At 48.0% G+C, this 26,652-nt stretch overlaps 2 protein-coding genes and 7 non-coding genes across 9 annotated transcripts; all 9 read right to left on the reverse strand.

The window, feature by feature from the left end:
• Positions 1-4,324: 4,324 nt before the first annotated feature.
• Positions 4,325-4,396, reverse strand: TRNAD-GUC (transfer RNA aspartic acid (anticodon GUC)). Its single transcript has one exon. It is a non-coding gene; the product is annotated as a tRNA-Asp (tRNA).
• A 64-nt stretch (positions 4,397-4,460) lies between these two features.
• On the reverse strand, positions 4,461-4,532 carry TRNAD-GUC (transfer RNA aspartic acid (anticodon GUC)). Its single transcript has one exon. It is a non-coding gene; the product is annotated as a tRNA-Asp (tRNA).
• Positions 4,533-9,801: 5,269 nt separating this feature from the next.
• TRNAD-GUC (transfer RNA aspartic acid (anticodon GUC)) lies at positions 9,802-9,873 on the reverse strand. Its single transcript has one exon. It is a non-coding gene; the product is annotated as a tRNA-Asp (tRNA).
• Positions 9,874-9,931: 58 nt separating this feature from the next.
• Positions 9,932-10,986, reverse strand: LOC146179815 (uncharacterized). Its single transcript, XM_084579910.1, has one exon. The coding sequence runs from the start codon at positions 10,980-10,982 to the stop codon at positions 9,969-9,971; it is 1,014 nt and encodes a 337-aa protein (XP_084436036.1). The 5' UTR covers positions 10,983-10,986; the 3' UTR covers positions 9,932-9,968.
• Positions 10,987-13,043: 2,057 nt separating this feature from the next.
• Positions 13,044-15,638, reverse strand: LOC146179816 (uncharacterized). The gene is made up of 2 exons (XM_084580280.1): positions 15,628-15,638; positions 13,044-14,741 (listed from the first exon to the last, which is right to left on the reverse strand). The coding sequence occupies exons 1-2, from the start codon at positions 15,636-15,638 to the stop codon at positions 13,610-13,612; spliced, it is 1,143 nt and encodes a 380-aa protein (XP_084436406.1). The 3' UTR covers positions 13,044-13,609.
• Positions 14,924-14,995, reverse strand: TRNAD-GUC (transfer RNA aspartic acid (anticodon GUC)). The gene has a single exon. It is a non-coding gene; the product is annotated as a tRNA-Asp (tRNA).
• Positions 15,639-20,387: 4,749 nt separating the features above from the next.
• On the reverse strand, positions 20,388-20,459 carry TRNAD-GUC (transfer RNA aspartic acid (anticodon GUC)). Its single transcript has one exon. It is a non-coding gene; the product is annotated as a tRNA-Asp (tRNA).
• Positions 20,460-20,526: 67 nt separating this feature from the next.
• Positions 20,527-20,598, reverse strand: TRNAD-GUC (transfer RNA aspartic acid (anticodon GUC)). The gene has a single exon. It is a non-coding gene; the product is annotated as a tRNA-Asp (tRNA).
• A 67-nt stretch (positions 20,599-20,665) lies between these two features.
• On the reverse strand, positions 20,666-20,737 carry TRNAD-GUC (transfer RNA aspartic acid (anticodon GUC)). Its single transcript has one exon. It is a non-coding gene; the product is annotated as a tRNA-Asp (tRNA).
• Between the last annotated feature and the right edge of the window lie 5,915 nt (positions 20,738-26,652).

Consider the following 26,652-nt stretch of genomic DNA (forward strand, 5'->3'; position numbering starts at 1 on the left):
ACGTCGCACTCGTCCACGTCCCAGGCAGAGCCCCGCTTTGCCTCCGGTGCCGCGGGAAAGGACATATACGTCGTGAGTGTCGTGTGCCGCGCTGCGGGCTGTGTCGTCGCTACGGCAAGACGAGTCCCAGTGTGTGCGCACGTATGCCAACGTTGCAGGCCCCGTGCCGAGTGAAGTGGCAGGCGAGCACTTGATGGACGCAGTGGACGCCGAGGAAACTAGCAGTGGAATCTCTGAAGAAGAAGAATCCTCTGCGAAGACCCCTGCCCTTAAAGAACACAGTGAATCAGATGTGATTGATCCGTTGCCGAGTGTTGCTGGGACCGAGACACCCACGAAAGAAGACGGCAATGCCAGTGCTGGAAGCCCAGCTTCGACTACACAACACAGTGAGGAACAGGGAGACACTGAAGCTGAGATGCCAGCTGCTTCTACCTTGCCTGTGAAGCGTGTGCACGAAGACAGTGTCAACGAGGGATCAACGCAAGGAGGAGCGGAAAATGGACAACCTCCACTGAAGGCGGCCCCCCTTCGCCGGTCGGCCTTCAAGCCAAGACCAAACGTGCCTCCAGACAGGAGAACTGTGTCACCTGTGCCTCCGCCATAGCGGGGGTACCCTTTTCGGTCGAGACGTTACAAGCCCGGTCCATGATCGGGAGCAGCGCTTGGAACGACGGACGGACTTGCCAAAAAGGAAGAATGGTCATCCCGTGCAACAGATCAACCGCAATGATGTCTTTCTGCAAAAGCAATGTGAGTGATATATGTTTCGCGATTTATAATTTCTTGAGATGGTGACCAATTTATCCACTAGCTTGCGCTTAGCCACGCTAAATGTGAGGGGGCTGTCAACGCGTCGGAGACAACAGCAGCTGAACCGCGCCTTCTGCTGGAAAATGAAATTGAGGTGCTAGCAGTTCAAGAGAGGAAAATGGAAAGCGAACAACAAACAGATAAAATGGCTGAAATATATCGTTCTAGATATAGTGTTTGCGTTTGTCATGCGGTTGGAAGATCGGGGGGATGTGTCATTTTGATCCGAAATTGATTAGAGTGTGTACAGTCTGTGTTCTCGTGTGAGAGTGGACGGCTATTGATATGTGGTTTCAGTTTTTCTGGATTTGACTGGAGAGTGATCTGCGTTTATGCGCCGACTAGAACGTTTGAGCGCGAAGAGTTTTTTCGCTATATAAGATCCTTCTTAGTACATGAGAGGCGTGTTCTCCTGCTTGGAGACTTCGACTGTGTCTGTAGACCAGAAGATAGAACAACAGACCGTGTCCTTCGAGACAAGAGTGCAGAGTTACTTAATGACATTGTTAATGAGGCAGAGCTTGAAGATGCTGGCTGTATACTGACGCATGAAGGCCAAGCAAAGTTCACGCACTTTCAAGGCAGCTGTCACGCAAGGTTGGACCGAATATATGTTCCCATTGATTGTGTGCCATTGTGCTTGGAATATCAAACACTTCCCATGAGCTTTAGTGACCACTCCCTTGTAATGATTACTCTAGGCATGAAAAGTAAGGCAACAAAGTTCAATTGGGAGCTATGGAAATTTAATGAAAAACTGCTGCTGGATGAAGAGTTTACCACTAAAGTTAAAGAATATATTAAGCATATGTTACAAAATGACTCGAATTTTGTACAAGCGGGGGAGCAGTTTAAGTGCGATATAAAGACAGCTGCTATTGACCGAGCATGCACTCTCCGACGTAAAGAAAGAGGACAAGAAAAAGAACTTCGTAGCACACTTGAATACATGCTTATCATGAAGAGCATTAAGCCTGGCTTGTTCGCCCAAGATATAAAAAAGATAAAAACCAAACTTGAGGTGATAGACGAAGAGAAGTATCGCGGTGCGGTGATAAGGGCACGCAGCGAAAAATTGTGGCTCGGAGAGACGCCCACGAAACAGGCACTTAGTGATGAAAAAAGGTACGCAGTGTCAAAAGATATAAAAGAAATCTTCTATCAGATACGTAGTTACCTCGAAAAAAAAAACGATTGAACGGGAGTTTGTAGAATTTTGCACGGAATCGTTTAGCCTGAAAACACCGGACATTGAACGCTTCAGAAAAGACTTTAAGTCGCTGATGCCAAGAGCGGAAGACGAAGTGGCGCAGACACTTGAAGCAAGTATTACATCCGAGGAAATTGAGGCCGATATCGGGGAACTAAATTCCAATAAGTCACCCGGACCAGATGGTCTTGGTGCTGCCATATACAAGGCCTTTCCAACTGAAATGACTGTTTTACTGGAAAGAGTTATTAGTTAATGCTACGAAAAGAACGTACCTCCTCCGTCTTTTAGAATGTCACACGTTGTACTAATCCCGAAAACAGATGACCATGTTAAGCTTCAGTCTGTAGCGTCTTACCGTCCTATAAGTCTAACGAATGTTGACTATAAAAATTACATGAAAGCATTAGGGCGACGACTCCAACGTGTAATTAGTTCTTTGTAGGCCCACATCAGACATGCGGTATAAAAGGAAGGACCATTTTTACTAATATACACGCTGCAAGGATTGTTCTCGAATGTTGCGACGCGATGCATGACCACCTAGCCATGATGCAATTAGACCCCCACAAAGCATTTGATAAAGTGGTAGATGAAATTTTGTTCTCTGTTTTATAGTATGTCAATGCTGGTTCCGTGATTACAAATGGAGTGAAAATGGTGTACAGTGCTGTTCAGCGAGACTGATCGTGAAAAAGCATTTAACCGATTGTATACCTGTTCAGTCGTCAGTAAGGCAGGGCTGTCCTCTGTCTCCCCTTTTGTTTGCGCTTTATCTGGAGCCTTTCTGTCTAAGATTGCTTACAAGGCCAAGCATACGTGGTTAAAGATTTTTTCAAAGTGAAGTTCGGGTTTTGGCGTACGCGGACGATATTGCGGTTTTTTGTACGGACCATGAGAGCGTGCAAGAAGTTGTAAAAGAAGTCATTGCTTTTTGCACTGCAAGTGGAAGTGAAATTAGTTGGGCAAAGTGTTTAGGATTTTGGCATGGAAACTGGCAATACGCGCCTGAACTGTTCTCCAGTATGCAATGGACAATAACGCCAGGCACCTTGGTATGCCACTAAAGCACTAAAGAAAAACTAAGCTCCCCGTCGGGGAATCGAACCCCGGTCTCCCGCCTGACAAGTGGGGATACTGGCCACTATACTAACGAGGAAGCGCAGGAAAGCCGGTTGGCGTTGCTCAGAAATGGCAAAGAAGGCATAAAATGAAAAACTAAGCTCCCCGTCGGGGAATCGAACCCCGGTCTCTCGCGTGACAGGCGGGGATACTGGCCACTATACTAACAAGGAAGCGCAGGAAAGCCGGTTGGCGTTGCTCTGAAATGGCACAGAAGGCTGAAAACGAGAAACTAAGCTCCCCGTCGGGGAATCGAACCCCGGTCTCTCGCGTGACAGGCGGGGATACTGGCCACTATACTAACAAGGAAGCGCACGGAAGCCGGTTGGCGTTGCTCAGAAATGGCAAAGAAGGCTTAAAACGAAAAACTAAGCTCCCCGTCGGGGAATCGAACCCCGGTCTCTCGCGTGACAGGCGGGGATACTGGCCACTATACTAACGAGGAAGCGCAGGAAAGCCGGTTGGCGTTGCTCAGAAATGGCAAAGAACGCTTAAAACGAAAAACAGCTGCCCGCCGGGGAATCGAACCTCGGTTTCCCGCGTGACAGGCGGGTTTACTGGCCACTATACTAACGAGGAAGCGCAGGAAAGCCGGTTGGCGTTGCTCAGAAATGGCAAAGAAGGCTTAAAACGAAAAACTAAGTTCCCCGTCGGGGAATCGAACCCCGGTCTCCCGCGTGACAGGCGGGGATACTGGCCACTATACAACGAGGAAGCGCAGGAAAGCCGGTTGGCGTTGCTCAGAAATGGCAAAGAAGGCTTAAAACGAAAAACTAAGCTCCCCGTCGGGGAATCGAACCCCGGTCTCCCGCGTGACGCGGGGATACTGGCCACTATACTAACGAGGAAGCGCAGGAAAGCCGGTTGGCGTTGCTCAGAAATGGCACAGAAGGCTGAAAACGAAAAACTAAGCTCCCCGTCGGGGAATCGAACCCCGGTCTCCCGCATGGCAGGCGGGTATACTGGCCACTATACTAACGAGGAAGCGCAGGAAAGCCGGTTGGCGTTGCTCAGCAATGGCACAGAAGGCTGAAAACGAAAAACTAAGCTCCCCGTCGGGGAATCGAACCCTCCCGCGTGACAGGCGGGTATACTGGCCACTATACTAACGAGGAAGCGCAGGAGAGCCGGTTGGCGTTGCTCAGAAATGGCACAGAAGGCTGAAAATGAAAAACTAAGCTCCCCGTCGGGGAATCGATCCCCGGTCTCCCGCGTGACAGGCGGGGATACTGGCCACTATACTAACGAGGAAGCGCAGGATTGCCGGTTGGCGTTGCTCAGAAATGGCACAGAAGGCTGAAAATGAAAAACTAAGCTCCCCGTCGGGGAATCGAACCCCGGTCTCCCGCGTGACAGGCGGGGATACTGGCCACTATACTAACGAGGAAGCGCAGGAGAGCCGGTTGGCGTTGCTCAGAAATGGCACAGAAGGCTGAAAATGAAAAACTAAGCTCCCCGTCGGGGAATCGAACCCCGGTCTCCCGCGTGACAGGCGGGGATACTGGCCACTATAGTATCGAGGAAGCGCAGGAGAGCCGGTTGGCGTTGCTCAGAAATGGCACAGAAGGCTGAAAATGAAAAACTAAGCTCCCCGTCGGGGAATCGATTTTTTTCTTTATTGACGTGAAACACAAAAACAAAATACAAATGATAAAACACGTCAACTACACTTGAGCTAACGCGTACGCGGCTAAAATTTTTTCAAGTGCACCAACTCATGAAACAGAGAATGCTATTGTGGCGGATCCTGCTGCATCCTGAAAGTTTCGCGTATATACACAGCACTTTCAATAAAGTTTTCACGCGCAGATCGTGTATCTATATCTGCATGACGCACCTGCATTCGTGTTTTCCACAAACTATGGAGGCCAAGAAGCATATTAAAATCATAAGGTGCATCATCGTTCTGCACTAGTAGGAATCTTATACCGTAAGGAGTTAATGGAAGTTCCTTTTTAATTGTCCTTTGGAGGACGTCCCATAGAAAGACAGCATCCCAACACTGTAAGTAAACGTGTTCATTTGTTTCCGGTTTTTTGCACAACAGGCAATTTGTTGTCCATGGGACGAAGTTACCTTTTTCATTCAGCCAGGTTTTAACAGGGAGCGTATTGGAGTGAAGTTTGAAAAGGAACGTTTTAGCTGATGGCCTCACGGGCATCTTCTTAACTCTTTTCAAAACGTCCTGCCCTGGGCCTCCACAGTGTAATGCCCGGTAAAAAGGCACCGGCAGCATCACGTCAATGAGATCTTTATACAGTTTCTTTCTGGGAACATTGGAAAGATAATCAAAAGAAAACCGCACTTCTAGCAACTTGCACGAAAAAACAACCTCGCGCAGGTAGCCAGTCACAGTACCAGGCATGTTTTCACATGACACAATCCATTCAGGGAGCAGCCTCAGCAATCGCACTTGCATCACAGTTCTTAGAAAGGTATCTTTTTGATCACGGAGGAATATAAACCGCGAGACCACCTGACGCAAGAACAGATGTGCAAGGCCAAGCCCGCCCCTTTTAACAGAAATAAACAAATTCGTCCGGGCGGTTTTTTCCCATGTAGATGCCCAAATAAAAACAGCAAAAACGCGGCGCATTTTCTGAATTGAGGTTCGTGAGATACACAACACATTTATGAGGTACCACAGCCTCGAAACAAGAAAAACATTGCAAATAGAAGCGCGCGAAAACATTGACAGTTGCCTTCCTTGCCACGCATCCGCTTTTTCTTTCACTCTGGGTGTTTCTTCCAACCAGTGCACGTTGGGATCTTGATAACATTCTAAAGGCACGCCTAGATGTCGTGTTGGGAGAGCAGACCATCGCAGCTTACAGAAGAAATCAGGTGTCACGTCCCAATCACCGTGCCAAAACCCAGAGCATTTCTCCCAATTGATCTTGCATCCGGTTTGATCACAAAATGTTTGGACGACACCAGTGACTTCACAGATGCTCTTTCTAGTTGCACAAAAGACTGCAATGTCATCAGCGTATGCTAGCATTTTCACGTGTGCTGATTGCAGCTTGAATCCTAAAATGCGATCGCTATCAATGATAGCCAAGCAAAGTGGCTCTAAATACAGTGCAAAAAGCAGGGGTGAGAGCGGGCAGCCCTGCCTTACTGATGACCGTACTGCGATGCTGTCAGTCAGTTCACAATTCACTATAATGCGGGTCGTGCAGTTCGCATAAGCCATTTTAACACCCTCCACTATGACGTCACCAAGGTTAGAATGCTCCAAAATGGAAAAAAGAATTTCGTGAGAAACACGGTCAAAGGCTGTCGCCAAATCTAATTGCATCATGGCTATCTGACCACCGAATGAATCAACGCATTCTAATACGGTTCTTGCGACATGTATATTCGTGGCAATGGATCGACCCTTGATTCCGCACGTTTGATGAGGCCCAACCAATGTTTTTATTACGCTTTGCAGTCTTTTTGCTAAAACCTTCATGTACACCTTATAGTCAACATTTGTGAGGCTTATCGGTCGATATGACCCCACCAACTTTCGTTTCTCCGGATCATCTGTCTTGGGTATTAGAACAATGTGCGATGTAGAGAAAGACAAAGGAACAGCATTACGTTCATAAGCTTCAGTGATTACACAGACCATAAACTGAGCCGCATACTGCTGAAAAGTTTTAAAGAATGCGGCGCTTAGACCATCCGGCCCAGGGGCCTTCCCTGGTGTCAGGTCATCTATTGCAGATAGTATCTTCTGCAACGTTAGCGGTGTTTCTAGGCGCGCTTTACTTTCGTCATCCAGTGCAGGCATCAGTATTAGAAAATCTGTTCGAAAGCCGCCTACAGTCTGAAGCTTAGCGCTAAGCAGTTCTTCGAAGTGCTCTGCTACCGCACGCTGATTATCTTTAGCATCTTCAGTGATATGGCCGGCATATCTTATACTCCTTATTTCTTTCTGGCTGGCGTATCTTTTCTCGTCTGCTAGCGCTCGTTTTGTCGGTACTTCTCCAGCCCAAAGTTTTTCAGCCCTTGCACGTATAACAGCCGCTGTGTATCTTTCACTGTCGATTGTTTCCAACTCACTTTTTATCTCTCGTATTTTACTGGCGAAATGCCCTGGCACTGAACTTTCCATGCTCAAAAGAAACTGGAGTTGTTCATTCAGTTCTTTTTCTTTCTCTTTATGCCGCACCTTACTGCTCTTTTCTATGGATTTCAATTTGACCCACTCTTTGAAACTGTCCCATTCCGCTGCAAAACTTACTGGTCGCATAGCAAGACGATTTTCAAACTCGGTCTTAACTTCCGTAAGGAACTCTTCATCGGCAAGAAGTTTGGCATTCAGTTTCCATAGGTGCCAGTTAAAGCGCGATATCTTTCCTTTCCTACCAAACACTGCACTCACGAGACAATGATCACTGAAAGACACAGGCTTGACCTCATATGCAGTACATAGGGAAACAAGATCAACCGAGGCATACACCCTGTTCAATCTAGCATGGCTATCTCGCTGAGAGTGCGTGAACTCTGGCTGGTTTCCCGTGGAGAACACACTGCCAACATCCTCAAGGCCATACTCATGCACAAGTGCATTCAACAGCTCGGAGCTTCTGTCTGTTCGAGGTTTACACCCCGCCGCTCGGTCCACAGCTGAGCACACACAGTTGTGTTCACCAAGTACAAGCAAGATTTTGTCAGTCTTCAGCCACAATTCAATAGACTCAAAAAACGATTCACGTTCGCATTTTGAATTGGGAGCATACACACACACAACACGCCAGCATAAATTACAGTAGGTAAAATCAGTAACCAAAAGCCGACCACTTGGACAGGCAAAAACGGACTCTACGCTTACTCCCAGAGTGTTACGTATAAATAAAAGGCATCCACCCGATACACCAACAGAATGGCTTACACACACATAAAAGTTTGCTTGAAAAGAAGCCACCATACGGTCAGTGCTTTCTTGGCTCTAAATCTTTGACTCTTGCACAGCTGCTATATCTATATCATTATCCAAAAGGAGGCGACTGAGCTGGCATTGTCGCCCTCTCGCTCCCAGCCCTCTGACATTCAAAGTAGCTACGTGTGACGGCGAATTAAGATTAAGAGTCATGTATTAGAAAGAGACGCCCGTACCCGCATGGTGCCTACCTTCATGGTTGCGTGGCCTCCGCTTCTGAAGAACAGCGGCGTATGTGTGCATGTAATGTCCTCCCAGCAGAACATCGGGCTGCATTCAAACGAAGTCCAAGCACCGTCTTTCATTTTTTTTTCCACACACGCCCCTCTTGGTTGCAGAATGTTCCTGACGCTGGTCGGTAGGCAGCCGACCCACAAATCGTTCAGGACACAACAAAACTACGGAGGCGGTTTCCCCGCCTGCCGCGTGTCGGCCACGAAGTTCGGCTTCGGTCGCAAAGTTGCTCTTCGGATGCCCGCAGTTTTCGGAGGCGGCTCAGCACAAACACCGCCTGGCAGCTGAGTGTCCTCGATGCTTTCCTCGCGCGGACGTTTCGCGGCAATTAAGGCTGCTGTCTCCGGCCCAACCTCCACGGCATCAGTACAGGAAGGCTCAGTACTGAGATGGTCCTCAGCATCAGCATCAGAAAATTTGATTACGTCTTCTGACGCTTCCTTTGACGCGCTTTCATGGTCCTGGGATGGAACGTTCAAGACATGCAGAGTTTCATTCTGTTCATTAAAGACCGTCACCTTATTCTTCTTTAAAACCATCAAGGAAGGCGCGTCCTGTTTCGTTGACTGACCTCTAATGTCAGAAGCCTCCTCCGCATCCGCCTCGTCCATAATTAACTCGGACGAGTCTTCGCTGGTCCCAGGTCCGGCAATGCTAGCGTAGGTTCGTGCACACTGGCTGTCTTCATGCCCGAACCGTCGACAGGTTCCGCAGCGAGGAAACCGGCACTCTTTGCGGATGTGACCCGTACTCCGGCAGTGTAGGCACAACGGGGGTCTACCTGGCACAATCACTAGCGCCAGCTCGCCGCTAACATTCAACTGATGCGGCAGGTCGTCGAGCTTTCAGCTTCAGCGTGACGAGTCTAGTGGTGGAGCCCTTTTCTAGCATACCTTTAACACGCCAGCGCTCCCGGGAAACCTCCGACACCTTTCCGTACGGCGCAAATGCAGCACGAACATCCTCGTCTGGCACGTTGTGTAGCAGCCAGTGAAGTTTGAGTCGCACGTCCTGGTTTGCCGGGTCAATCACCAAGCAGCGACCGTTTTTTACACACAGCTCACCTACACTTACAATCTTGTTCACCGCTTCAGCATCTTTGAGAGTGACGGCCCAGACGTGCTCATCCGATACGCCCCCATTGCGATAACGTCGGGGATTAGCGAGTGTTGCGCCAAAGCATCCCGGAAATCTTCCACCCGGTACGGGCGGGCCCTGATATCGGCATGCAAAAAAACGGTATTCAAAACAAACCGACCTGTTGGCAGTGTAGGCAAAACAACCTGGTAAGTATTGTCCTGTTCAGCAGTCCTGTTACCGCGGCCTGACGTGGCCGCTGAAGCCGCTCCTGAGGAGCCCTGCATCCTGTGTCCGTTCACTGGCGTGGCCAGAAGCAGAATGTGGCCACTATACTAACAAGGAGGCGCAGGGAAGAGGCTAAGTGCTGTTCTGATATGGCGCATAATGGCAGTAAGAAACAAAAACTAAGCTCCCCGTCGGGGAATCGAACCCCGGTCTCCCGCGTGACAGGCGGGGATACTGGCCACTATACTAACGCGGATTTTTTAAAATCATTTTTATTTACCTTTTCATTCAGACAAAGAAAATACATTGTAATAAAAAAGCACTTCAGCCTGCTTTGGCTGAAGTGATACATTAAAATTTCTTGAACTGGATCAGTTCATCCAATACATTCAGCCATGAAAGTGGCTCAACCTGCACCCGATAAACTTCACGTACATAGCACACACTTTCAACAAATTTTTCTCTCACCGACAGCACATTGACATCTGCATTCCTGAATGCCATTCGTGTCTTCCATAAACTGTGGAGGCCGAGCAGCATTATCATGTCGTAGGGAATACCTGTGTGATTATTGTCTGTTGGTAGATAGCGTATTCCTATAGGTGTTATGGGTAAATCCTTCTTTATGGTACGTTGCAGAATATCCCAATAAAATACCGGGTCCCAGCATTCAATGAACACGTGCTCGATGTTCTCAGGCTTTTTACATAATAAACAGTTTGTGGTCCAGGGTACAAATATTCCTTTGTCAGCTAGCCAGGTCTTAACGGGAAGTGTACTAGTGTGCAGTTTGAAAAAAAAAAACGACTTCGTACTTGCTTTGACCGGCATCTTTTTAACTCTTTGTAAAACATCTTGCCCTCGGCCTCCATTGTTTATCATTCGGTACAAGGGAACTGGGATCATGACATCTATTAAGTCACTATACAATTTTTTCTTGTTCACCAGACTTAGATATTCTATCGAGAATCGAACCTTCAGTATATAGGCAGAGTCAACAATCTCCTTTAAATATCCCTTCAACCCGCATATTGACCACCCTGCAGTAGACACAATAAAATCTGGAAGGGCATTTGCTAGACGCACTTGCATCATTGTACGTAAGAAGGTCTCACTTTGATCCCTGAAAAACATAAAACGGGAGACGAGTTGCCGAACAAACAAATGTGAGAGACCGACACCACCATCTCGAACTGATCGAAATAAATTGGTTCGTTTTGTCCTTTCCCAGTTGGACGCCCAAATGAATACAGCAAACACTCTGTGCATTTTTTGCACATATACGCGTGACATAGAAAGAAACTGCAAAACATACCACAATTTGGAGATTAGAAAAATACTGCATATGGATGCCCTCGCAAACATGGATAATTCTCTACCTTGAAAAGCCCCTGCTTTCTCCTTCACTTCGGGCATCATGTCCTTCCAGTAATCGGCGCTCCTGTTATAATATTGCAGTGGCACTCCCAAGTACTTCGATGGAACGGTTGTCCACTGGAGGTTCGCAAAAGACCTCGGCGCAATTTCCCAATTTCCGTGCCAGAAGCCGACACTTTTGTCCCAGTTAATCTCAGCGCCTGTCTGTTCACAAAACTTTTTGGCAACGAAAATTGCTTCTTGAACACTTTTTTGGTCGCTACAAAACACCGCAATATCATCCGCATAGGCAAGAACTTTCACCTGGGACGACTCAATACGAAAACCGTTAATTAGTTCGGAGTTGATCAGTTTAAGACAAAATGGCTCCAGGTATAGAGTGAAAAGTAAAGGAGAGAGTGGGCAACCTTGTCTTACTGAAGACCGCACGGGGACAGTCTCGCTTAAGCTTTTGTTAACAATGATTCGAAAGGTGCAATTGTCATAAACCATTTTTAGACCATCAAGAATAACACATCCTACATTTGCATGTTCGAGCACGCTGTACAGAACTTCATGCGATACCCGATCGAATGCCTTTGCCAGGTCCAGTTGGATCATTGCTACTCGACCAGCAAAGTGATCACAACATTCCAGAATACTACGCGCAACATGAACATTTGTGCATATACTGCGCCCTTTTATTCCGCAGGTTTGGTGCGGCCCAACGAGTTGCATGATCACACTTTGCAGGCGCTTGGCCAGAACCTTCATGAATATCTTGCAGTCGGTATTGGTCAGCGTAATCGGGCGATAAGACCCTACCGACTGCAGTTTCCTTTGGTCATCCGTTTTGGGGATTAGCACTACGTGACCAGTACGAAAAGACAGCGGCATTTGCTTTTCTTTGTACGCTTCCGTGATCACCGCATGTAAAGTTGGGCTAATTTCATCTCGAAAAGTCTTATAAAAAGCGGCCCCGAGGCCGTCGGGCCCTGGCGTCTTCCCAAGGACTAGCTCGTCAATTGCGCTTTCAACTTCACCAATGCTGATAGGTTGTTCTAGGCGAGCAACAGTGTGCTCATCTAATCTGGGCACTAGCGATAAAAATTCATCACGCATTTCGCACCTCGTTCTTTTATTCCCTACCAGTTCTTTATAATATTCCACAAAGGCCTGCTCAATGTACTTCTTGTCGCTGGTAATCTCATTATGGTACCGAATCTGCCGGATTTCTTTCTGCGTTGCATACCGCCTTTCATCGCACAACGCACGTTTGTTCGGTGCTTCACCTGCCCACAACTTTTCGGCCCGCGCTCTTATCACTGCCGCTCTGTACTTGTCTGTCTCCAGAGTTTCTAGCTGGTTCTTTATTTCTCGGATTTTGTTTGTGTACATGCCAGGCGCTGCTGTTTCCATACACATTATGAAATCCAAATTGCACTTCAATTCTTTCTCCATTTTTCGACATCTTTGATGAAGTATTGTTCCTCGTTCTATCGCGATCACCTTGACGTCGTTCTTAAGTGCCTCCCACTTTGCTGCGTAGCTCCATGAGCTAGTCGAGGGCATTTTAGCTATCTCTTCTTTAATTCGCTCACTGGATTCTTCATCCTCTAAAAGTTTTACGTTAAGCTTCCAGAGGTCCCAACTAAACCGTGACTTTTTGGGCTTGTTACCAAACGTAACCATCACAAGACTGTGATCGCTGAACGAGAGGTGCTTTAGATCGTATTTTTCACATGCTGTGACAAGTTGCAAGCTGACGTACACTCTGTCTAGTCTCGCATTACTGCCGCGTTGGAAATGCGTAAAACCGGGATGTGAGCCTTGGGACAGTACACTGCCAAGATCTTCCATATTATTCCTTGAATTCCATATTCCTTGAATTAGTGAGTTCAGCAACCGAGCGCTCTGATCGCGAATCGGGGACTTGGGTACTCGATCTTCTGTTAAGCAGACACAGTTGAAGTCACTCATAAGAATAACACTTTTCGCGCAATTTAGGAACACTTCAACCTTCTAAGAAAAAGCAACACGCTCAGTCTGATTGTTAGGTGCGTACACACATATAACACGCCAAGCACTACCAGTCAGTACAAAGTCAACAACCAATAACCGGCCTTCTTCGGATGCTACGACATTTTCCTCCACAATGCCCAGACTGTTTCTCAAAAATAAGGCGCAACCACCCGACCTTCCAACAGCATGACATATACACACACTGTATCGCGACCGAAAATTGGCAACCATTCGATCTGTATGTTCCTCACTCTCAATTTTGGTTTCTTGCAAAGCGATAATGTCCAAATCATTTTCTAGGAAAATTCGGCTGACTTGACGCTGACGTTTGATTGCTGCCAGCCACCTGACATTCAACGTCGCTATGCGCAATGGCATATGAAATAATATTCCCTTATCTCTGGAGGAACACACAAATCGCGCAGTGCTCACCTCAGGGCACCATGTCGCGGCAGCAGTTTCCGTGCTCATCGGATTAACACTTGTGTCCACGCTGTGCCAGCCTTTACTGGAGGCTCGATGCGCTTCTTCTGGGTCGTCCTCCATGCGCAGTCAAGTGTGTCGCGCACGTTGCTCCGGCATCCGAAAAGGACAAAGTTACCACAGAAGCAGCGCTATTTCGGCGTCGCTTCTGCTGTTCTTCTATCAGGCGGAATAGTTGGTTTAAATGGCGCTCGCCGCCTCGGTGTCGCTTTGCTGGGCGGCTCCTCCACTGCTGCACCGTCACTTAGCTGGTCGCCTTGTACCGCTTGAAGATGAGAGCGTTTTGTGGCCGAAACAGCGGTGTCTTCCATGGTTGCATCTTTGACATTTTGTAGGGTGTTTGCTTCGTTTTTTGAGGTATCCTCCATTTCGACAGTAGGCGTCTTCTCTTGATTTTTCTTCTGCTCCTGTTCGAGTTGAGGCAGTTCATGCTGCGAGGCCGTCGTCGCCACAATGTGCTCACCGCTTGAAGGTTGCAGATCTTTTGCAGCAGCAGATGGTAAAACCCCTGCTTCCTTTGACGCTTCCTCAGCTTCCAACTCATCCATGACATGTTCCGCCAGCTCGCTGTTCCTTGCCGGGCCCGTCATGTTCGCGTACGTGGGAACACACTGGCTCTCATCATGCCCAAATCGCCGACAACGCGAGCACCTAGGCACTCGACAGTCGCGACGAATGTGGCCTTTACCTTGACATCGCAGGCAAAGGGGGGGCCTCCCTGCGACAACTAAAAGAGCTGGCTCACCTGCGATACGGATTTGGTGGGGAATGTCTTCCGCTGTGACACCTGTGTTCAGTTTTAGGCTCAACATTCTAGTTGTGGACCCCTTTTCGGTGACGCCTTGAACACGCCACTTCTCTTTTGACGTTTGCGTCACTTCACCATATGGTCGGAAGGCCACCCGCACATCTTCGTCAGTCACATTGTGAAGAACCCAGTGCACCTTGACTCGTACTTCCTGCTTGTTGGGGTCGATAACGATGCACCGACGTTCCTTGACGGAAATGCTTTCGGCCGCGAGCACTTTCTGCATGGCCTCTGAACTCCTAAACGTAACCGCCCACACGTGATTCATTTGGAATGCTCCCAGGGCTACAACCTCAGGGAGCAAATCCAAACGGGCAAGGGCATCCCTGCAGTCCTCGACTCTATACGGCCGCGCCCGAACGTCACCGTGCAAAAATACTGTGTTCAAAACGATACGACCTGAAGGTAGGTGGGGCAGCATAACTTCGTATTCCTCGTTATCATGAACAGCAATCCTGTTTCAGCGGGTCGGCTGAGCCGCTAACGCCGCTCCAACGGAGCACATGATAGCACGTCCGTCACGCTCGGTGGCCGGAAGTGGACGGGATACTGGCCACTATACAACGAGGAGGCGCAGGGAAGAGGCTAAGTGCTGTTCTGATATGGCGCATAATGCAAGAAAGAAACAAAAATTAAGCTCCCCATCGGGGAATTGAACCCCGGTCTCCCGCGTGACAGGCGGGGATACTGGCCACTATACTAACGAGGAGGCGCAGGGAAGAGGCTAAGTGCTGTTCTGATATGGCGCATAATGCAAGAAAGAAACAAAAACTAAGCTCCCCGTCGGGGAATCGAACCCCGGTCTCTCGCGTGACAGGCGGGGATACTGGCCACTATACTAAGGAGGAAGCGCAGGAAAGCAGGCTGGCGTTGTTCAGAAATGGCACAGAAGGCTGAAAACGAAAAACTAAGCTCCCGTCGGGGAATCGAACCCCGTTCTCCCGCGTGACAGGCGGGGATACTGGCCACTATACTAACGAGGAAGCGCAGGGAAGCCGACAAGCGCTGTTCTCAAATGGCGCAGAGTGCAACAAGGAAACAAAAACTAAGCTCCCCGTCGCGGAATCGAACCCCGGTCTCCCGCGTGACAGGCGGGGATACTGGCCACTATACTAACGAGGATTTTTTTTCTTTATTACCGACTTGGCAACTACAAAGGACGATGAAAAGTCGCATGAAATTAAAAACAAGTCACTTTCTGACAGGTTTCTTGTGATGGAATGGATTAGGTGACATGAGCTTGTCCAAGACTGGCAGCCATTCCGGGGGTTCAGATTGCCCTCCGAAAACATCACGCGTGTACATTACACTTTCAACAAAATATTGATGGGCTGGGTGTACAACATGTTCATGGCGAACATCCATCCGCGTTCTCCATACGCTGTGCATACACAAGACCATTAATAAATCACTGGGCACTTCCCCTGGCTGGGCGCATGGAAGGTAGCGTATGCCAAACGGCGTTATTGGTAAGTCCTTTTTAATAGTACGCTGTAGCACGTCCCAGAAAAAAACCGCATCGTGTCAATCAAGGAAAATATGCTCTATGGATTCCAGTTTTTGGCAAATTAAACAGTCAGCAGACCAAGGCACAAAAAGGCCTTTGCTTTCCAGCCATGGCTTCACCGGAAGAGTGCCGGTGCCCGGTATGCAATTTAAAAAAGAAAGATCTGATGGGCATTCTTTTCACTCTTTTCAACACGTCCCGCTCCGGACCCAAAGCATATACAGCGCGATAAAGAGGCACAGGTAAAAAGGTTTCCAATAAATCTTTGTACAGCCGTTTTCGCGTAACAGTACACATATACTCATTTGAAAATCTCGCCTTCACTATTTGGAAGGACGCGACAACTTCGCGAAGAAAAGCACTTAGAGCCATTGTCCCTGTAGACATAGTCGAAACTACATATTACGGCAGTGAATCACACAATCGCACTTGGATTACCGTTCTGAGAAAAACATCGCTTTGTTCGCGCAAAAAAAAGAACCTGGTTACAATCTGCTTTAATTATAAATGTGACAATCCCAGTCCACCATTATGCACCGTATGAAACAGATTGCATCGACTGGTACGCTCCCATGTTGAAGCCCACACAAACGTGGCAAATACCCTATGCAGTTTTTGAACAGAGATTCTTGACATAGATAACACTTGCAGCATGTAAAACATTTTTGCAACTAGGAGCATATTGCAAACGGTAGCTCTTGCGAACATAGAAAAGTTATGTCCTCCCCATTTGTTTGTTTGGGTTTTCACTTGCTCAACTTCACCGGCCCAACATTCCTTGCTTTCACGGTAATGCTTTAGTGGCACACCAAGGTAATTGCCCGGCGTTATTGTCCATTGCATACTGGAGAACAGTTCAGGCGCGTATTGCCAGTTTCCGTGCCAAAATCCTAAACACTTCGCCCAACTAATTTCACTTCCACTTGCAGTGCAAAAAGCAGTGGCTTCTTTTACGACTTCCTGCACGCTCTCATGGTCAGTACAAAAAACCGCAATATCGTCCGCGTATGCCAAAACCCGAACTTCACTTTGAAAAAATCTATAACCGCATATGTTCGGCCTTGTAAGCAATCTTAGACAGAAAGGCTCCAGATAAAGCGCAAACAAAAGGGGAGACAGAGGACAGCCCTGCCTTACTGACGACTGAACAGGTATACGATCGGTTAAATGCTTATTCACGACCAGTCTCGCTGAACAGCACTCGTAAACCATTTTCACGCCCTTTGTAATCACGGAACCAGCATTGACATACTCTAAAACAGAGAACAAAATTTCATGTACCACTTTATCAAATGCTTTATGGAGGTCTAATTGCATCATGGCTACGTGGTCATGCATCGCGTCACAACATTCTAGTACACTCCTTGCTGCGTGTATGTTAGTAAAAATGGTCCTTCCTTTTATACCGCATGTCTGATGTGGGCCTACAAGAGAAGTAATTACACATTGGAGTCGTCGCTCTAATACTTTCATGCAAATTTTATAGTCAACATTCGTTAGACTTATAGGACGGTAAGACGCTACAGAGGGAAGCTTAACTGGGTCATCTGTTTTCGGGATTAGTACAACGTGTGACATTCGAAAAGACGGAGGAGGTACGTTCTTTTCGTAGCATTCACTAATAACTCTTTCCAGTAAAACAGACATTTCAGTTGGAAAGGCCTTGCATATGGCAGCACCAAGACCATCTGGTCCGGGTGATTTATTGGAATTCAATTCCCCGATAACGGCCTCAATTTCGTCGGAAGTAATACTTGCTTCAAGTGTCTGCGCAACTTCGTCTTCCACTCTTGGCATCAGCGACTTAGTCTTTTGTGAAGCGTTCAATGTCCGGTGTTTTCAGGCTAAACAATTCGCTGTAAAATTCTACAAACGCCCGTTCAATCGTTTTTTTTTCCGAGGTAACTACGTTATGATAGCAGATTTCTTTTATCTCTTTTGACACTGCGTACCTTTTTTCGTCACTAAGTGCCCTTTTCGTGGGCGTCTCTCCGAGCCATAATTTTTCGCTGCGTGCCCTTATCACCGCACCGCGATACTTCTCTTCGTCTATCACCTCAAGTTTGGTTTTTATCTTTTTTATATCTTGGGCGAACAAGCCAGGCTTAACGCTCTCCATGCTAAGCATGTATTCAAGTGTGCTACGAAGTTCTTTTTCTCGTTCTATTTCTTTACGTCGGAGAGTGCATGCTCGGTCAATAGCAGCTATCTTTACCTCGCACTTAAACTGCTCCCATGCTTGTATAAAATTAGAGTCATTTTGTAACATATGCCTAATATATTCTTTAACTTTAGTGTTAAACTCTTCATCCAGCAGCATTTTTTCATTAAATTTCCATAGCTCCCAATTGAACTTTGTTGCCTTACTTTTCACGCCTAGAGTAATCATTACGAGGGAGTGGTCACTAAAGCTCATGGGAAGTGTTTGATGTTCCGAGCACAAGGGCACACAATCAATGGGAACATATATTCGGTCCAACTTTGCATGACTGCTACCTTGAAAGTGCGTGAACTTTGCTTGGCCTTCATGCGTCATTATACAGCCAGTATCTTCAAGCTCTGCCTCAATAACAATGTCAATAAGTAACTCTGCACTCTTGTCACGAAGGACACGGTCTGTTGTTCTATCTTCCGGTCTACAGACACAGTTGAAGTCTCCAAGCAGGAGAACACGCCTCTCATGTATTAGGAAGGATTTCATATAGTGAAAAAACTCTTCCCGCTCAAACGTTCTAGTCGGCGCATAAACGCAGATCACTCTCCAGTCCAATCCAGAAAAACTGAAATCACATATCAATAGCCGCCCACTCTCACACGAGAACACAGACTGCACACACTCTATGCAATTTCGAATGAAAATGAGACATCCCCCCGATCTTCCAACCGCATGACAAACGCAAACACTATATCTAGAACGATATATTTCAGCCATTTTCTCTGTTTGTTGTTCGCTTTCCATTTTGCTCTCTTGAACTGCTAGCACATCAATTTCATTTTCCAGCAGAATGCGGTTCAGCTGCAGTTGTCTCCGACGCGTTGACAGCCCCCTCACATTTAGCGTGGCTACGCGCAAGCTAGTGGTTAAATTGGTCGCCATCTCAAGAAATTATAAATCGCGAAACATATATCACTCACATCGCTTTTGCAGAAAGACAGCATTGCGGTTGATCTGTTGCACGGGATGACCATTCTTCCTTTTTGGCGAGTCCGTCCGTCGTTCCAAGCGCTGCTCCCGATCATGGACCGGGCTTGTAACGTCTCGACCGGAAAGGGTACCCCCGCTATGGCGGAGGCACAGGTGACACAGTTCTCCGGTCTGGGGGCACGTTTGGCCTTGGCTTGAAGGACGCCCGGCGAAGGGGGGCTGCCTTCAGTGGAGGCTGTCCGCTTTCCGCTCCTCCTTGGGTTGATTCCTCGTTGACACTGTCTTCGCGCACCCGCTTCACAGGCGAGGTAGAAGCAGCTGGCATCTCAGCTTCAGTGTCCCCCTGTTGTTCCTCACTGTGTTGCGTAGCCGACGCTGGGCTTGCTGCACTGGCATTGCCGTTTTCTTTCGTGGGTGTCTCGGACCCAGCGACATTCGACAACGGAACTATCAACACTGATTCACAGTGTTCTTTAGGGGCAGGGGTCTTCTCAGAGGACTGTTCGTTCTGTTCTGCCTCCTCAGTGATTCCACTGCTCGCTTCCTCGGCGTCCACTGCGTCCATCAAGTGCTCGCCTGTCACTTCACTCGGCACGGGGCCTGCAACGTTGGCATACGTGCGCACACACTGCGACTCGTCATGGCCGTAGCGACGACACAGCCCGCTGCGCGGCACACGACACTCACGACGTATATGTCCTTTCCCGCGGCACCGGAGGCAAAGCGGGGCTCTGCCTTGGACGTGGACGAGTGCGACGTCCTCGGCGACCCGAAGCTGATGCGGCAGGTCCTCGATGGTAACGCCCACTTTGAGCTTCAGCGTGACCGTTCGTGTTGTTGAAGCCTTGTCGACACACCCTTGCACTCTCCACTTGTCTCTTGAAATTTCCGTAACTTTTCCAAAAGCTGCCAACGCCGCTCGCACGTCATCGTCTTGCACGCCGTGAAGCAGCCAGAAAAGCTTCAACCTGATGCCTTGGTTACAGGGGTCAATGACCACGCAGTGGTGTTCCTTCACTTCAATAGCTTGGACTTCCAAAATCTTCGCTTTCGCCTCTTCACCTTTAAATGTTACCGCCCACACGTGATTCATTTGGTATGCCCCGAGGGCAACCACTTCCGGCAGCAGTGAAAGACGAGGGAGGGAGTCTCGAAAGTGCTCCACCCGGTACGGCCTGGCTTTTATGTCGCCATGCAAAAACACAGTATGTAAAACACTCGAACCTTTAGGCAGATGCGGTAGAACCAGTTTATAATCCTTGGTAGGCCTTTCCGTGCTCCTGATACCACGGCCCAGCTGGGCCGCTGAATCCGCTCCTTGGGAGCCCATGATAATCACGTCCGTCACGCTCGGTGGCCGGAAGTGGAATCCACTATACTAACGAGGAGGCGCAGGGCTAAGTGCTGTTCTGATATGGCGCATAATGCAAGAAAGAAACAAAAACTAAGCTCCCCGTCGGGGAATCGAACCCCGGTCTCCCGCGTGACAGGCGGGGATACTGGCCACTATACTAACGAGGAGGCGCAGGGAAGAGGCTATGTGCTGTTCTGAAATGGTGCATACTGCAAGAAAAAAAGAAAAACTAAGCTCCCCGTCGGGGAATCGAACCCCGGTCTCCCGCGTGACAGGCGGGGATACTGGCCACTATACTAACGAGGAGGCGCAGGGAAGAGGCTAAGTGCTGTTCTGATATGGTGCATACTGCAAGAAAGAAACAAAAACTAAGCTCCCCGTCGGGGAATCGAACCCCGGTCTCCCGCGTGACAGGCGGGGATACTTGCCACTATACTAACGAGGAGGCGCAGGGAAGAGGCTAAGTGCTGTTCTGATATGGTGCATACTGCAAGAAAGAAACAAAAACTAAGCTCCCCGTTTGGGAATCGAACCCCGGTCTCCCGCGTGACAGGCGGGGATACTGGCCACTATACTAACGAGGAGGCGCAGGGAAGAGGCTAAGTGCTGTTCTGATATGGTGCATACTGCAAGAAAGAAACAAACACTAAGCTCCCCGTCGGGGAATCGAACCCCGGTCTCCCGCGTGACAGGCGGGGATACTGGCCACTATACTATTTTTTTCTTTATTGCCGTGAAACACAAAAACAAAATACAAATGATAAAACACGTCAACTACACTTGAGCTAACGCGTACGCGGCTAAAATTTTTTCAAGTGCACCAACTCATGAAACAGAGAATGCTATTGTGGCGGATCCTGCTGCATCCTGAAAGTTTCGCGTATATACACAGCACTTTCAATAAAGTTTTCACGCGCAGATCGTGTATCTATATCTGCATGACGCACCTGCATTCGTGTTTTCCACAAACTATGGAGGCCAAGAAGCATATTAAAATCATAAGGTGCATCATCGTTCTGCACTAGTAGGAATTTTATACCGTAAGGAGTTAATGGAAGTTCCTTTTTAATTGTCCTTTGGAGGACGTCCCATAGAAAGACAGCATCCCAACACTGTAAGAAAACGTGTTCAATTGTTTCCGGTTTTTTGCACAACAGGCAATTTGTTGTCCATGGGACGAAGTTACCTTTTTCATTCAGCCAGGTTTTAACAGGGAGCGTATTGGAGTGAAGTTTGAAAATGAACGTTTTAGCTGATGGCCTCACGGGCATCTTCTTAACTCTTTTCAAAACGTCCTGCCCTGGGCCTCCACAGTGTAATACCCGGTAAAAAGGCACCGGCAGCATCACGTCAATGAGATCTTTATACAGTTTATTTCTGGAACATTGGAAAGATAATCAAAAGAAAACCGCACTTCTAGCAACTTGCACGAAAAAACAACCTCGCGCAGGTAGCCAGTCACAGTACCAGGCATGTTTTCACATGACACAATCCATTCAGGGAGCAGCCTCTGCAATCGCACTTGCATCACAGTTCTTAGAAAGGTATCTTTTTGATCACGGAGGAATATAAACCGCGAGACCACCTGACGCAAGAACAGATGTGCAAGGCCAAGCCCGCCCCTTTTAACAGAAATAAACAAATTCGTCCGGGCGGTTTTTTCCCATGTAGATGCCCAAATAAAAACAGCAAAAACGCGGCGCATTTTCTGAATTGAGGTTCGTGAGATACACAACACATTTATGAGGTACCACAGCCTCGAAACAAGAAAAACATTGCAAATAGAAGCGCGCGAAAACATTGACAGTTGCCTTCCTTGCCACGCATCCGCTTTTTCTTTCACTCTGGGTGTTTCTCCCAACCAGTGCACGTTGGGATCTTGATAACATTCTAAAGGCACGCCTAGATGTCGTGTTGGGAGAGCAGACCATCGCAGCTTACAGAAGAAATCAGGTGTCACGTCCCAATCACCGTGCCAAAACCCAGAGCATTTCTCCCAATTGATCTTGCATCCGGTTTGATCACAAAATGTTTGGACGACACCAGTGACTTCACAGATGCTCTTTCTAGTTGCACAAAAGACTGCAATGTCATCAGCGTATGCTAGCATTTTCACGTGTGCTGATTGCAGCTTGAATCCTAAAATGCGATCGCTATCAATGATAGCCAAGCAAAGTGGCTCTAAATACAGTGCAAAAAGCAGGGGTGAGAGCGGGCAGCCCTGCCTTACTGATGACCGTACTGCGATGCTGTCAGTCAGTTCACAATTCACTATAATGCGGGTCGTGCAGTTCGCATAAGCCATTTTAACACCCTCCACTATGACGTCACCAAGGTTAGAATGCTCCAAAATGGAAAAAAGAATTTCGTGAGAAACACGGTCAAAGGCTGTCGCCAAATCTAATTGCATCATGGCTATCTGACCACCGAATGAATCAACGCATTCTAATACGGTTCTTGCGACATGTATATTCGTGGCAATGGATCGACCCTTGATTCCGCACGTTTGATGAGGCCCAACCAATGTTTTTATTACGCTTTGCAGTCTTTTTGCTAAAACCTTCATGTACACCTTATAGTCAACATTTGTGAGGCTTATCGGTCGATATGACCCCACCAACTTTCGTTTCTCCGGATCATCTGTCTTGGGTATTAGAACAATGTGCGATGTAGAGAAAGACAAAGGAACAGCATTACGTTCATAAGCCTCAGTGATTACACAGACCATAAACTGAGCCGCATACTGCTGAAAAGTTTTAAAGAATGCGGCGCTTAGACCATCCGGCCCAGGGGCCTTCCCTGGTGTCAGGTCATCTATTGCATATAGTATCTTCTGCAACGTTAGCTTTGTTTCTAGGCGCGCTTTACTTTCGTCATCCAGTGCAGGCATCAGTATTAGAAAATCTGTTCGAAAGCCGCCTACAGTCTCAAGCTTAGCGCTAAGCAGTTCTTCGAAGTGCTCTGTTACCGCACGCTGATTATCTTTAGCATCTTCAGTGATATGGCCGGCATATCTTATACTCCTTATTTCTTTCTGGCTGGCGTATCTTTTCTCGTCTGCTAGCGCTCGTTTTGTCGGTACTTCTCCAGCCCAAAGTTTTTCAGCCCTTGCACGTATAACAGCCGCTGTGTATCTTTCACTGTCGATTGTTTCCAACTCACTTTTTATTTCTCGTATTTTACTGGCGATATGCCCTGGCACTGAACTTTCCATGCTCAAAAGAAACTGGAGTTGTTCATTCAGTTCTTTTTCTTTCTCTTTATGCCGCACCTTACTGCTCTTTTCTATGGATTTCAATTTGACCGACTCTTTGAAGCTGTCCCATTCCGCTGTAAAACTTACTGGTCGCATAGCAAGACGATTTTCAAACTCGGTCTTAACTTCCGTAAGGAACTCTTCATCGGCAAGAAGTTTGGCATTCAGTTTCCATAGGTGCCAGTTAAAGCGCGATTTCTTTCCTTTCCTACCAAACACTGCACTCACGAGACAATGATCACTGAAAGACACAGGCTTGACCTCATATGCAGTACATAGGGAAACAAGATCAACCGAGGCATACACCCTGTTCAATCTAGCATGGCTATCTCGCTGAGAGTGCGTGAACTCTGGCTGGTTTCCCGTGGAGAACACACTGCCAACATCCTCAAGGCCATACTCATGCACAAGTGCATTCAACAGCTCGGAGCTTCTGTCTGTTCGAGGTTTACACCTCGCCGCTCGGTCCACAGCTGAGCACACACAGTTGTGTTCACCAAGTACAAGCAAGATTTTGTCAGTCTTCAGCCACAATTCAATAGACTCAAAAAACGATTCACGTTCGCATTTTGAATTGGGAGCAAACACACACACAACACGCCAGCATAAATTACAGTAGGTAAAATCAGTAACCAAAAGCCGACCACTTGGACAGGCAAAAACGGACTCTACGCTTACTCCCAGAGTGTTACGTATAAATAAAAGGCATCCACCCGATACACCAACAGAATGGCATACACACACATAAAAGTTTGCTTGAAAAGAAGCCACCATACGGTCAGTGCTTTCTTGGCTCTAAATCTTTGGCTCTTGCACAGCTGCTATATCTATATCATTATCCAAAAGGAGGCGACTGAGCTGGCATTGTCGCCCTCTCGCTCCCAGCCCTCTGACATTCAAAGTAGCTACGTGTGACGGCGAATTAAGATTAAGAGTCATGTATTAGAAAGAGACGCCCGTACCCGCATGGTGCCTACCTTCATGGTTGCGTGGCCTCCGCTTCTGAAGAACAGCGGCGTATGTGTGCATGTAATGTCCTCCCAGCAGAACATCGGGCTGCATTCAAACGAAGTCCAAGCACCGTCTTTCATTTTTTTTTCCACACACGCCCCTCTTGGTTGCAGAATGTTCCTGACGCTGGTCGGTAGGCAGCCGACCCACAAATCGTTCAGGACACAACAAAACTACGGAGGCGGTTTCCCCGCCTGCCGCGTGTCGGCCACGAAGTTCGGCTTCGGTCGCAAAGTTGCTCTTCGGATGCCCGCAGTTTTCGGAGGCGGCTCAGCACAAACACCGCCTGGCAGCTGAGTGTCCTCGATGCTTTCCTCGCGCGGACGTTTCGCGGCAATTAAGTCTGCTGTCTCCGGCCCAACCTCCACGGCATCAGTACAGGAAGGCTCAGTACTGAGATGGTCCTCAGCATCAGCATCAGAAAATTTGATTACGTCTTCTGACGCTTCCTTTGACGCGCTTTCATGGTCCTGGGATGGAACGTTCAAGACATGCAGAGTTTCATTCTGTTCATTAAAGACCGTCACCTTATTCTTCTTTAAAACCATCAAGGAAGGCGCGTCCTGTTTCGTTGACTGACCTCTAATGTCAGCAGCCTCCTCCGCATCCGCCTCGTCCATAATTAACTCGGACGAGTCTTCGCTGGTCCCAGGTCCGGCAATGCTAGCGTAGGTTCGTGCACACTGGCTGTCTTCATGCCCGAACCGTCGACAGGTTCCGCAGCGAGGAAACCGGCACTCTTTGCGGATGTGACCCGTACTCCGGCAGTGTAGGCACAACGGGGGTCTACCTGGCACAATCACTAGCGCCAGCTCGCCGCTAACATTCAACTGATGCGGCAGGTCGTCGAGCTTTCAGCTTCAGCGTGACGAGTCTAGTGGTGGAGCCCTTTTCTAGCATACCTTTAACACGCCAGCGCTCCCGGGAAACCTCCGACACCTTTCCGTACGGCGCAAATGCAGCACGAACATCCTCGTCTGGCACGTTGTGTAGCAGCCAGTGAAGTTTGAGTCGCACGTCCTGGTTTGCCGGGTCAATCACCAAGCAGCGACCGTTTTTTACACACAGCTCACCTACACTTACAATCTTGTTCACCGCTTCAGCATCTTTGAGAGTGACGGCCCAGACGTGCTCATCCGATACGCCCCCATTGCGATAACGTCGGGGATTAGCGAGTGTTGCGCCAAAGCATCCCGGAAATCTTCCACCCGGTACGGGCGGGCCCTGATATCGGCATGCAAAAAAACGGTATTCAAAACAAACCGACCTGTTGGCAGTGTAGGCAAAACAACCTGGTAAGTATTGTCCTGTTCTGCAGTCCTGTTACCGCGGCCTGACGTGGCCGCTGAAGCCGCTCCTGAGGAGCCCTGCATCCTGTGTCCGTTCACTGGCGTGGCCAGAAGCAGAATGTGGCCACTATACTAACGAGGAGGCGCAGGGAAGAGGCTAAGTGCTGTTCTGATATGGCGCATAATGGCAGTAAGAAACAAAAACTAAGCTCCCCGTCGGGGAATCGAACCCAGGTCTCCCGCGTGACAGGCGGGGATACCGGCCACTATACTAACGCGGATTTTTTAAAATCATTTTTATTTACCTTTTCATTCAGACAAAGAAAATACATTGTAATAAAAAAGCACTTCAGCCTGCTTTGGCTGAAGTGATACATTAAAATTTCTTGAACTGGATCAGTTCATCCAATACATTCAGCCATGAAAGTGGCTCAACCTGCACCCGATAAACTTCACGTACATAGCACACACTTTCAACAAATTTTTCTCTCACCGACAGCACATTGACATCTGCATTCCTGAATGCCATTCGTGTCTTCCATAAACTGTGGAGGCCGAGCAGCATTATCATGTCGTAGGGAATACCTGTGTGATTATTGTCTGTTGGTAGATAGCGTATTCCTATAGGTGTTATGGGTAAATCCTTCTTTATGGTACGTTGCAGAATATCCCAATACAATACCGGGTCCCAGCATTCAATGAACACGTGCTCGATGTTCTCAGGCTTTTTACATAATAAACAGTTTGTGGTCCAGGGTACAAATATTCCTTTGTCAGCTAGCCAGGTCTTAACGGGAAGTGTAC

The sequence above is a fragment of the Amblyomma maculatum genome, chromosome 9 (assembly GCF_055883805.1).
Source record: "Amblyomma maculatum isolate TAMU_Amacu chromosome 9, ASM5588380v1, whole genome shotgun sequence".
Taxonomy (NCBI): Eukaryota; Metazoa; Arthropoda; class Arachnida; order Ixodida; family Ixodidae; genus Amblyomma; species Amblyomma maculatum.

Coding starts and splice junctions, on each gene's coding strand:
- LOC146179815 (XM_084579910.1), bottom strand. CDS start 10,982: ATGTTTGCGAGGGCATCCATATGCAGTATTTTTCTAATCTCCAAATTG.